Source organism: Aotus nancymaae, unplaced genomic scaffold (assembly GCF_030222135.1).
Source record: "Aotus nancymaae isolate 86718 unplaced genomic scaffold, 86718_ANA_hifiasm-v0.15.2.pri h1tg000006l, whole genome shotgun sequence".
NCBI classification, from domain to species: domain Eukaryota; kingdom Metazoa; phylum Chordata; class Mammalia; order Primates; family Aotidae; genus Aotus; species Aotus nancymaae.
The window spans coordinates 95,901,982-95,914,530 of record NW_026988417.1 but is presented as its reverse complement, the minus strand read 5'-3'; the positions used below and the strand labels follow the sequence as shown (position 1 = coordinate 95,914,530).

The window sequence follows — 12,549 nt, the reverse complement described above, 5'->3', positions numbered from 1 at the left end:
ATCCATTTTGCTAGCTAGATTGAGTGATCATCTTCATTCCATTTAGAATGCATTTACATTTATTATCAATGTTTGCCCTTAGGGGAAAGAAGTGTTTCCAGAGAATACATTATAACATTTGTTCCACCTATATTCTGGGAAATTATGTTAAAAGTGAACATATGTTCTCTTGGCATATTTTTTAATTAGACTTTGAAATATATATATGGTTTATTTAATAGCATTGTTTTATAACAATTTTCATGCTTATGGCACAATTTTACTGATATCTCCAACACAGAGTCCCTTTAGTTAATATAATAATTGCATACTCATATTTATTGAATACATAATGTATTGCTGACCTCATCAGTTTAAATCCAAAGCATCAGCTGTTAGCTTTTAAAGAATTAGAATATATCCTAAAGATTATATTAGAAACTGATACACTTTTATGAGCTTAATCAGAAATAAAACAAAATCCTCATTTATTAAAATTTGTTCTCCGTGTTGTAAATACAAGCCTTGCAAGCAAACCAAACACAAAAGCAAAAACATAATAAAAATAAAACATGTATTGAAGTATGCACACTACGAAAGGGGCTTTAAGCGGTGGTCTAGTAACCGTGCCTTAAAATCACATAGTAAAGAGTGTGCAGGGTTACCTGAGTTGGTGATCTTTTATCTTGTAGGTTTGGTCGAACGCTTCTAAAACCTTTTGCTGCAAGAGAGGAATATGTAGCATCTCCGTTCAGTGTCTCTTGATTGCCATGGTAAGATCTCCAGGCTTTCATTAAGGGAAAACAATTGGATACAAAAATATCTACGTTCACTTAAACATTTTTTATAAAATTTATTTTTATTTCCAAAATTGTAATGCTCTTACTAGAGGTTTAATTTAATATGCATAACAGTATATGAAATTTAAGTTTTACATGAAGCCAGAAATGTGGCTAGGAATATGTTTTTAAACAGTCACAAAATAAAGCAATAGTTATTCAGAATATCTTTTCTGTACCTGAGTCTGGTGACTGAGAATCACGCCCTGGAAAAAAAAAAAGAAATGTTGAAATTAAGACTAGGGTGAAATAAATGAATAACCCAGTCAAAATAACATGGCAAAGAACTATATGCATTATTTTTGCAAACATTATTTCGGTTTTAAAATCTGGGTATGTCAAACATGCCAAAGGGAGGTTTGTACATTTATTTTTACTTTAATTAGAATGTCATTCATTAAATATCTATAATATATAAATATCTATATAGCAATCATGATTTTTTCCCCTCAATAATGTTGCAACATGCAATTTTCATCTGATTATGGCCAAAGATGGATGTATGAATTTTAAATATCAAATTAAAGGATCATTGTTTATAAACAGTGAGCGCTTCTCCCAGCGCTAATTCAAATACCCCACCATCCTTAGCTTCCAATGCCCTGCCGTTAATAGGCATATTTAACTCCCGTGTTAGAGAACTGTATCCTGCAATTTAGTTTTTACCTTAAGAAACTGTAGACCTGTCTACCATATCATGTGACATTTTCAAATTATTCTCTAGACTTTTAGTTTTTTTTTCTTATTGCCATAGAACAGTCATGTTATACTCAAATATGACAGAGCCATTAGAATATGTTCCACTGTCTTTCAGCTACTAAGCTGTGGAAATAAATTTTAGTACTAATAAATTGCTTTTGGTAAGGCAGTTGGCAAGTTATCAATGATATATTTATTATCAATTTTATTGAAGTCATATATTCCAGAATCTTCTATATGCACATTTGAGGTAATTAGTTTGCACGTTTAACTTATGTATATTTGAAGTCATCAGCTTGTGTTGGCTGGTTCTATTAAAGCACATGGTCAACTTCATTTAGATTTATTAAGCTTTAACTTTGGAAATGATCCTAGGGGTAGGATGGTTAGCCCAACCTGCTCTCCAGTTCCTGGATTTCTTCTATGTGATCCCTGGGACCGTTATTAGATTCCTATCTCAATTCATATAACAGGAATTTTACATGCTGAAAAAGACTTTGTTTTTCTGTTAATGCTTCAGAATAGTTATTTTCAAGTTTAAACATGAATTTGGAATGATAAAAATGGGTTGAGAAATGCAAGCATTTGATTTTTAGATAAAATATTTGATATGGATTCTTTCCAAATCAAAGGAAGAAACATATGTGAATCAGCACAGAGTACATCAGAATTCTTTCTGCCCGGGTGAGCTAGAGAAGACAAATGAATTCCCATTCTTTCTGATCATTGATAACTTTGTATGGATTTTATCTCCAATTAATTTAAAATTGGAACAATAAAATGGGTACCATAGAGAAAAATTACTTCAAAGAATTATGCATGAAATGTTTATTGGACTCTATGTCTAAAATTCGTACAATTTAAAATTTTTATTTTATGTTTTAGAGATGGGGTCTTGCTACTATTGGGCTCAAGAGATCCTACAGCCTCAATCTTTTGGTTAGCTGGGACTACAAGTGTGTGCTACCAGGCCTGGCCCTACTTCTAGGATGTGGTGGAAGCAGAAATGATTGAAATTCTTAATCAGTTACATGATGAAGATAAAGAAAAACACAATTTGGCAATATGGAGCAATTATTAGAATTCTGTTTTGGGACACTCAGGAGCGAGATTTAATAACCACAAGGGTGCCATCCACTGTGAACAGTGAACAAATTTTGGGATTTGGGAAAGGACAATGAAAAATAACTTTTGGGATTTGGGAAAAGGCAATAAAATAGCCCGGGGCTATTTTATGAAAAGAGAAGCAGCATTAATAACAATGATTCTATTCGGATTATTTGCTTGAGGACAGGGAGCTTATTTTACGCTTGGTTTGGTAAAACTGAGATAAACAGGAAGGCTGTGTGGTATGTGCTGGGGATGAGGAAGTAGGAGCCAGAGGCTTGGAGATGCAAGGGGTGCAGGTGTGGTGAGAAAGCAGAGGGTGTACTGCGCTGGTCTAAAGGACGCTCAAGATCATCTCCCTCTAACTGATAGTCTGTACGGGACAGGCTCTATTTCTTCACACTGGTGACTGTGTTGAAGATAGTGGAGCCCCAGGAAACAGTAAGTGGGAAAATCAGAGGACAGTCACTCTAGGCTCAACTGTGGGCCTCTTCCTGGGAGCCTGGGCCCAGGGATTTCCAAATGAATCTGTCCCTGTGCCACTGGAAACACTGGACAGTAATAGTGGTGGGCTCTACTGAAAGGCCTGGCATCACACAGTAGACACGTGTGTGCAGAATTAAGAGAAAGGAGAAAATGGCCATGGATTAAAACTTCAGGAGGAACCAGTATTTTAAATATATTTTTAAATTGTATTTATTTATTTTTTGTTATATTTTAAGTTCTGGGGAACATGGGCAGATTATGCAGGCTTGTTACATAGGTATACACGTGCCATGGTGGTTTGCTGCATCCATTCCCCTGTCATCTACATTAGGTATATCTCCTGATGTTATCCCTCCCCAATCCCCCCACCTGCCATCCCCTCCCCTAACCGCCACGACCTGACAGGCCCCGGTGTTTGATGTTCCCCTCTCTGTGTCCATATGTTCTTATTGAGGATGAACCAATATTTTAATAAAGCTTATGTGGATGATTAAAATCTGCTTTGAAGTGGGTGGTCTTGTAAGGAGACTGAAGTACACATCATTCCTCTTCCTTTAAAGTAAATCCAATTATAGATACTTCAAATACCCAGTCCTGATTTGCTCTTTTATTATAGTCTTCTATGTGGACACCATTAAGCATAGCCCTGCTTTTATTTTATTCCTGCAGGAAAGCCTAGGAGAGGGAGGACACCTGTTCTTTGGAGCAGGAAATACAAGGTATCATGGATCCATGTCAAGTAAAGAGAATATAGGTTACTAAACAAAAAAAAAAAAAGTCGGTCAGGTAAATGGCTTGGCAGATATGTGGGGAAAATGGTTTTCCCCCAAAGCTGCAACACTGGTGATGTACCTTCACTTGTCAAAAAACAAAGCTAGGACTCTAGGAGTCTGAGTCTTTAATTTCTAGTGTTCTTTAATAGATAGTCATGGCTTCACTGAAAATCCATGAATGACTAAATGGTGTAAGTTTTCCCTTTCCTGCTGTTTTCCCTTTCCTGAATATACTAACAAACAGGGTCTTGAAGAACGAAGAGCTCTACGTACTCTTCACCAGCGCTTTTCCCCGTGTTAAGGCACAAACTGGTGAGTATCTGTCTGAGATTTTGTGCAAGACATTCCTGGTTCCATGTCAGGGGTGGAACTGGATCCCCTCAACGGCCCTTTCTACTGTTATGATTCTAACATGACAGATTTTACATAGCTGTGTTTGTGATACGTGTCACATCATAATCTCTATGCTCAGGTTTTATTTAAATAAATCCCTTTTAACTGATATGCCATATTGACAAAGTGGCTTAGGACCTTTTGTGGAGGTTTTACTTAAAGGCTGTTGTATTTTAACAATATTGAAGGCAATTAATATTTATCAATTCTCTTTTGACTCACATAAAGACACAGTGTCATATAAGTTCTTTTGAAAGCTACATAGAATGCAGTTGTACATAATAATGCAGACTTCTTAATTAAAAAATATAATGAAAACATCTTTAAAAAAGGGGCCGTGGTGGTTCATGCCTGTAATCCCAGTAATCTGGGAGGCCGAGGTGGGTGGATCATTTGAGGTCAGGAGTTCAAGACTAGCCTAGCCAATATGGTGAAACCATGCCTTTACTAAAAAAAAATGCAAAAATTAGCCAAGCGTGGTGACAGGTGCCTATAATCCCAGCTACTCGGGAGGCTGAGGCTGAGGCTGGAGAACTGCTTGAATCTGGGAGGCGGAGGTTGCAGTGAGCCGAGATTGGGCCACTCCACTCCAGCCTGGGAGACAGAGCAAGACTCCATCTCAAAAAACAAACAAACAAAAAAATGAAAAGGGATCTTACTTTATGTGTCTAATGACACAAAAGAGGGCTGCTTTTAAACAATAATGTCCAAAATTCAGTGGACTTCATTTTCTAGGAATCTTACTCCTAGTGATAGAAAACTTAAAATAGCCCAAAGCTGTGTTGTTATACTGAAGATTATTTCATATTCTTGAAGTGTGAAATCTTTTTTGTTTTTGCTATTTTAATTCTGAAGCATTAAATCTTTTCTATTAAGTAGAATTATATGAAATTGCATACATTCCAGTTTCGACTCTCCAAATTGCCACTGTTGATGCAGTGTGCCATTCCCTAGCATGTGCGTCAGTGGTTCACGTCTGAGTAGGTTGGGCTGAGATCCTATTTGGTTGAAATGTCAACGCTATTCAGGGTACTGGCATTCCAATTACACGATGGCCCTAAACTCTTAAATGTATTGTCTTACTTGCCTTCATTCCTGTTTCCCATGGTATCCAATGTAAACACATCTGTAGTTTTTCTAACACCTTTTTGTGTTCATACACACATAAGCCAATACATACAAATAGAGATTTGTATAAAGATTGTTTTTTTAACCAAAATGAGGTCATAGTATAAACCTTGCAATGCAACTTGCATTTTCTTTTAACTTAATATATAATTGAACTCACTAGCCTGGCATTTAAACGTGGACATTAAAATCCATTTGTGGATTAGAGGTGGTGAATGGAAGTGAGATTCTCCATATGGAAGTTTATTTTTTTTTCCTCAAGGAAAGCTCAGTAGTTTAGAATCAAGTGGCCATAAAGTGAAGAGCACCCTGAGTATTTAATCAACTGCTAGATGTACGTGTGTAAAAGACTGTGATATGCATAGTGAGAATCAAAATTATTTAAAGACTCTCCATCCCTTTCCCACTTCTGCTGTAAGACCCATTAATCTTATAAATAAAAAACAAGTAATCCCCAAACTGCAACTACCCAACCAGACAACCAACCACCCAGTCACCAAAGGGTGTGGGTCTATTTCAGGGTTTAGAGGGACAGGGATTGCTGGCCTCCCTTTGATCTTCTAACAGCTGCACCCCCTCCCAGTGCAAACTGTGCCTTAGGTACTGTGCCTAACTTAGGTACTGTGGCTTAGGTAGTCATGATAGAGATTTATTATAAAGACACCACTTGAGTGGATGCTGAAAAGTCATACCCCCAGTGACTTCCTACCTGTGGTGGGTACATGTTAATCTTAATTGGTCAAGATTTTGATATGCTTATATATATATATATATGTATGTGTTATATATTAGATATATATATATAACAATATTATATATTATACATATAGACTATATATATAATATATATAGACTATATATATTATATATATTAGATAATATATATTATCTAATATATATATATATTAGAAGGGTCTTTGCTTATTGGATTAAAGGACAGTAAAGGTCTCTTTCAAAACTAATGTTCTATCATTCTGTTTGCAACTTCTGACAAAGAATCTAATTAATGAAGAGTTGGGTTCCTACAAATCCCTCTTTTCATCTTGTACCCCTGTACTCCTACCCTAGCAGTTTTTAGGTTAACCCCCCCAAAAAAACCTATGAGTTATCTTAATGAAATATGTTACTTAAGTTCATGCGATAACAAAAACTTAAATAGTTATTAACACTTGCAGTTACTCAACCTATTTTTGGTAAGTGACTGTTGTTTTTAATTATACATGTAAAATATTACCTACAAGGTCTCATTTTCCTTTTCTTTTTGCGTTTAGAACAAAAACAGTCAGAAGAGCTAGAAGCCATTCAAGTGCGACATTCTGTGAGTTAGTGATATTATACCTGCAGCCAATAGGTTTGGAGAACTTTGCACTCTCTTCACAGATGTTAGCGTAACAGACATGGCGGCACGTTTGCGAGCAGACCCACCACTATCTGGAAGCAAAAAAATGACATAGCAGAGGCCAAGGCAACAGAAAAAGCACATGCAATATCATGCGTTTTAAGTGAAATGTGCCAGACATCCATGAGAAAGATGAACAGTCAGAGTCGGTAACCACGGAATGCACCTGCCAATTTCACACCACCCTCAAACTAAAACAAACAAAACAAAAGAAGATCAGGGGTCTGCCTTAGGAATAGATGTCACTGTTTTAGTGAAAGCATGGAAGATTTAACACTTAACACTTTATGGTTTTCCTTGTGAAAACTCAGGCACAGAACTCAATTTTGTTTATACCACTTAAATTCAATTTAATCTAAATCTACAAGCATTGGAGCTGGCTTTTAGAGTCCAGGATTAAGGGCTATGGTACAACATACTTTTAAGTTAATATCATTTAAGTTTTACCATCTTCTAGTTGTTATAATTCCCAAAGAGAGCCTGAATAATTCTCGCAGTAAAAATTATTAGTGACACAGATATGATACATTTTTTAGAATTCATAGAGGAACACACGGCATTATGGAAAGCTCATTCTTTCTGTAGTTATTGTTAGTTATGGAAATAACTAGCCTAATTAAAATGATATATACGACATTGAAATGACTATGTTTAAAGAAAGCAGTATATTGCTTTTACTTTTTAAATTTTTATTTTTAGGGCTGGGGTCTTGCTCTGTCACCTGGGCTGGAGTGCAGTGGTGCCATCATAGTTCATTGTAGCCTTAAACTCCTGGGCTCAAGCAATCCTCCTGCCTCAGCCTCCTGAGTAGCTAGGACCACAGACACACACCACCACCCCTGGCTAACTTTAACTTATTGTAGAGACACGGTCTTGCTATGTTGCCCAGGCTGGTCTCAAACTCCCTGGCTCAAGTGCTCTTTCCACCTTGACCTCCCATTGCGAGCATGAGCCACCACACCTGGCCTCATTTATTGCTTTTATACTTTCAACAACATGTGTACTATGATCTAATATTTAAACTTGTGCAAGTCACAATGTGAAGTAAAATACGTGTAAGTGCATCAGCCATTTTAATGTGCTGTGAGAAGTTCAGACTTCTAAATTTGGAAGAGAAGTCTTTTGAAATAGGAAGGCCAATGTTCTATTTATGACTAGATTCAAATTCCATTCTTACATTCCTCTGTAATATGGCATGTGCAATAAATAGTTTTGCTCATTCCTATCATTCTTCTCATTAAGTAAAACAAAATTAAATCAAATCTTTTTGAAAGTTATAAAAAAGACAATATAACCACCGATATAGTAATATAATCATTATATATTGTCACATTCCTATTTTTCCTTTTTCTTTGTTTTCATAGGGAAAGCATCAAGTGTGTTTATTGGACATGAGAGAATTTAGATTAGTAAAGATGCTTGGAAGTACGATTTGAATGAATTTTTCATAAAAACTATAAATAGTAAGATTAATAGAACTTAAAATCAGTGGAATGATTCTTATATCAAATTTAACTTCTTTAAACTATATGTTTAAAATAACAATTTCTTAATGTAGAAAATCATTAAACCAGAAAACTGACTTGAAAGAATCTTAAAAGAAAATGAGCCAAATCAATCAAAGGTTATTATTAAGAACCCAAAGAAAGTGACACAAATGGTAGAAACAACAGAAGTTTCCTTCAGGAGAGGCTCCAAAAGGAATTGAGGATTTTAGCAAACTCAGCAAACTGAAAGTAGCTTAGAGACAAGCGTGTCTGCTAAGACGGAGGTGATGTTATTGCTTCCAGGAGCTGTGAACTGGCTTAAAATGGCTGTGTAGCCAAAGACGTTGAAAGTGAAAACTGACATCACTCTAAGAGTGATTTTATTTCCTAGTTCTGTTACTTCTGAACATCTAACAAGCACATAGATGAAAGAGAAAATTCCAGAATGAGAAGATCCAGGGTCACAGGTTAAACCTATACTGAGGTGAATTCACAAGGGTGTTGGGGTATATTTCTGGCTTTTAAGGAAAACACTGTGTTGACTGTATGTGCTGTATTCCTTTTGATGACATCATATTTTTGAAAAACTGGGATCTTGATAGTTGCTCTGATAAAAAGCAAGTACCCTCTGAAGAACATTTTATTTATTTATGTTTAGAGAAAGGGTCTTGCCCTGTTGCCCAGGCTGGAGTGTAGTGATGCAATCACAGCTCACTGGACTTGAGCTGATCCTCCTGCCTCAGCTTCTCTGATAGCTGGGATTACAGGCACATGCCATCATGCCCAGCTAATCTTGAAAATTTTTATGGAGATAGGGTCTCATTATGTTGCTCAGGCTTGTCTCCAACACCTGGGCTTAAGTGATCCTCCTGGCTCAGCCTCCCAAAATGCTGTAATTACAGGCATGAGCCGCTGTGCCCGTCTGGCCTATAAAACATTTTAGATCAGTAAATGAGAGTGGCCATGTACAATCTAATTCTAAGGTCTGAGAATTTTTTCAGTGTGCAACAGGCACACATATACCATTAGTAAGTAATTCTTGTTATAAAGAATGAAATAAAATTATTTTCTTTCAATTTATATGTATTATTTTGTCGAATGGCTTCTAAGTCATCCAAACAAAATACTTATTAAGTAACTAAGTTATTAAGTTGTTAGCACCTAACTACTTAATAAATAGAAGTGTTAGGTATTTTTGGCCTAGAAGCACCATGAAAAAAATTACTGAGACATTAAAAGTCAGTGTAAGCCAAATAAGTCTGAGAATCTTTGGGTTAGACAATTTATGTATTTTAGGAAGTGCTGAGTCGCAGATCAAATAAATGGAGACTCTGTCTTTAATAAAGTTTAATAAAGAGCTGAATTCTAAAACTCAAGGCATTTGTAAAATTGATGGAATAGAATGTTATATTCTATTTCTAATGTATTGATACTGTCTGATACTTCTTGAAGATATGTTTAAGATCTTAAAACGAGGATGCTACCTTTCCTGTGTCAGTTTATCATTAAGAATACTAATGCTGGTCTTGCCTTTTGTCCTCATTAATGACCTGCAGCCCTCCTGGGCTACTCTTCCCCTGAGCTGCAAGATTCCTGGAAGCTGTTTCTGTTGCTAGAAACCATTCGTATGGGTAAATTACACATGGAGAATTATTTGATGTCTTTTTCTCCTTTTTTCAATAGCTAAGATATGCCTAAGAAAGTAATGGGTTAAAAATTCTAAAAGTGGACATATAACATGTTTTGTATATTTTCTATATTATTTAGACACTTTAGCATGAAAAATTAACTGCATTCCCCATGGCTAACTTATTATGTATTGATTAAAAGCAAATACTTAACTTAAAAGAATGCTTTTTAAGCGTAGTGACAGACACATGAAGATTTAAATGGGAATATATCTCTTTATTGATTGATAAATAATATTGATTGAATTTAACTTATCCAATATATCAATCATTAAAAAGATATATTCTGATTTAAATGAAATATATATATATATATATATCAATAAAACTGGCCTGCATTATCTATCTATATAATCTATCTGCATTATTTATCTATCAATATATTATCTGCATTATCTATCTATCTATCTATCTAGCTATAGATAAATAGACGAAGTCAGAAGAGCTAGAAGCTATTTTTGGGATGAGAAAAATAAGAACTTGTGAGGCCACTTTATTCATCTATCTGTTATCTATGTATCTATATATCTATCAATCATCTATCTATCTGTAAATAATGCAGGCCAATTTTATTTACTATCTCTTTAGGAACAAATTCCGAATTCATTTTGTAAATACAGTCACAATGCTTTCAACTTCCTAAGGCAATGTGTGTGTGTGTGTGTGTGTGTGTGTGTGTGTGTGTTATATATATATATTTAAGAGTGGTATGTTTTTATAAAAAATATTATTTTGGAATTTTCAGCAAAATTTTTTAGTCACTTTTGATCAAATCTGAGCATATGTTTGAATACCATATTTTCCAATCATTATATATAAGCGGAAGTTCATCTACATAAGCAAAATAATCCTATACAAATTGCATCCCATCCAGAGTCAAGCTTACTCCTTAGAAATGAGAGGATGCTTTAGAGGGTTACATTTATGCTGCTAAGCAGTAACTTGGCTCAAGTACCTTAGTGACCTAAACAAATTTACACATTTCTGTGTGCTTACTTTGCTATGAGGTATTGAATTATATGAACAGGAAGGGCAATTATTGAATGCACTGCACATGAACACCGTCTATTCAGTATATCATGTATACAAATCCCTGTCATAGTAGGGTTATAATAAATAGGAAAATCAGCACTCAATAAAATGAGGAATACTGGGAAGTTATGATCAGCTTAAGTCTACAGGGAGACGTCTTGGAAGGATAAGAAAATGTCACTTCCTCATGTGGAACTTCTGCTGGAATGACTTTGAAGCTCCAAAACATGGCTGATGCTAGTCCAGCTGTGGACTGTACGTTCTATTTGCTTTCTTCCCTCTCCTTTACTTAATAATATTTTCTACTTCATTCTCCATGTCTAATCTGACATCTCCAATCATCAAGATGAATTTGCGTGATGCATTTGCAGGACTGTAACTTCTCTTGATTGCTAAGCCTTCCCTATGTATTTTGACTGTCTCCAGAATCCTCAACTTGCCCGTTGTCCACGTCTGCAAGGTGACTGCATCCTCAGGAGCCTGCCCACCCAGCCTTCTCAGGGCCACTGTGGCACATGGAACGTGACACAAGGCTCTGCACTAGACCTGGGGATTAGGTATTGGTCCTCGCCAGTGGTGGGTAATCGTCCTTGTAGGCACTTTGATGCAACAAGAGACAGCAAAAAGGCAACCAGCTGGACATGACAGAATATCTTGGGCCAACCCTTCTACTCTGCCATGGGGTGACGGCTCAAACAACTTTCCAGTGATCACTTGTGGATAGGAAACAGTACCATTTAAACACAAGTTACAAAATTTCAGTGAGAAAGTTGTTTCTTGAATTAGTTAATATTGTGTATTTCAAGGTCAGGGGAAGGCAAAATTAGAAGCCAAATTACTTCTACTGTGGAAAAAGATCATACGTACCTAGCATGTGTTACGAACACTTCTACAGTTAAAACATATACGATGCCGTTCAGAGGCATGGTTGTTAAGCTATTTGGAGATACTATTCTCACATCTAAACGTACAATGCTTATAACACTGTGTCAATTGTGACTATAGGTTAATTAAGCTGATTTTGTATAAAGCTTTGGCATTCAATCTGCTGACTCCTTCAACATAAAGAGTTTATAAAACGGAGAAGTTTAGATATTTTCTCCTAGAGCAACTTGCCTTTGAATTTAGCTTATTTTTAAGTGGGCGATTTCAAAAGTACACATACAAATGACATACTACCTCTTCCTATTGTTTATAGGTGTTAATTTTAGCATGTGATTAATGAAAAAGGAAGTAGGAGCAAGTAACAGAACAGAAAATTTGACTTTTGATGGTTATGAGAGTGGAGCACAAATGCAAAGAAAGAAAGTGATGACTCTAGGCTACATACCTAATCAGAATTCCGAATCACATTTAGGATCAGCAGAGTGCTAAACTAATGATTTAGGGCCAACATGATTTTTAGAGAGCAAGGCTAAGAGAGTTTAAAACTAACAGACAGCATACCTGTGTTCATTTTGACCTTGGAGAGTTTGTTATTAAAGTCTTCAGTTTTCCTGTAGGAAAAAAATGATGCATAATTTGTTCACTAGCACGTGG

The 12,549-nt window shown here is 35.8% G+C and overlaps 1 protein-coding gene across 27 annotated transcripts in view; it reads right to left on the bottom strand.

Moving 5' to 3' along the window:
* The window catches only part of SORBS2 (sorbin and SH3 domain containing 2), a 235,546-nt gene that overhangs the window by 103,791 nt on the left and 119,206 nt on the right, over positions 1-12,549 (bottom strand). For 8 of the 27 annotated variants that reach the window (XM_064369624.1, XM_012452826.2, XM_064369637.1 and 5 more), the window contains 4 exons: positions 12,457-12,506; positions 6,743-6,835; positions 998-1,024; positions 645-766 (listed from right to left, as the gene is read on the bottom strand). In XM_064369624.1, coding sequence (XP_064225694.1) covers positions 645-766; positions 998-1,024; positions 6,743-6,835; positions 12,457-12,466 — 252 coding nt within the window. In that variant the 5' untranslated portion in view covers positions 12,467-12,506. The remainder of the gene's footprint in view (positions 1-644; positions 767-997; positions 1,025-6,742; positions 6,836-12,456; positions 12,507-12,549) is intronic. The other 19 variants (XM_064369617.1, XM_064369679.1, XM_064369660.1 and 16 more) reach the window with 7 other exon arrangements.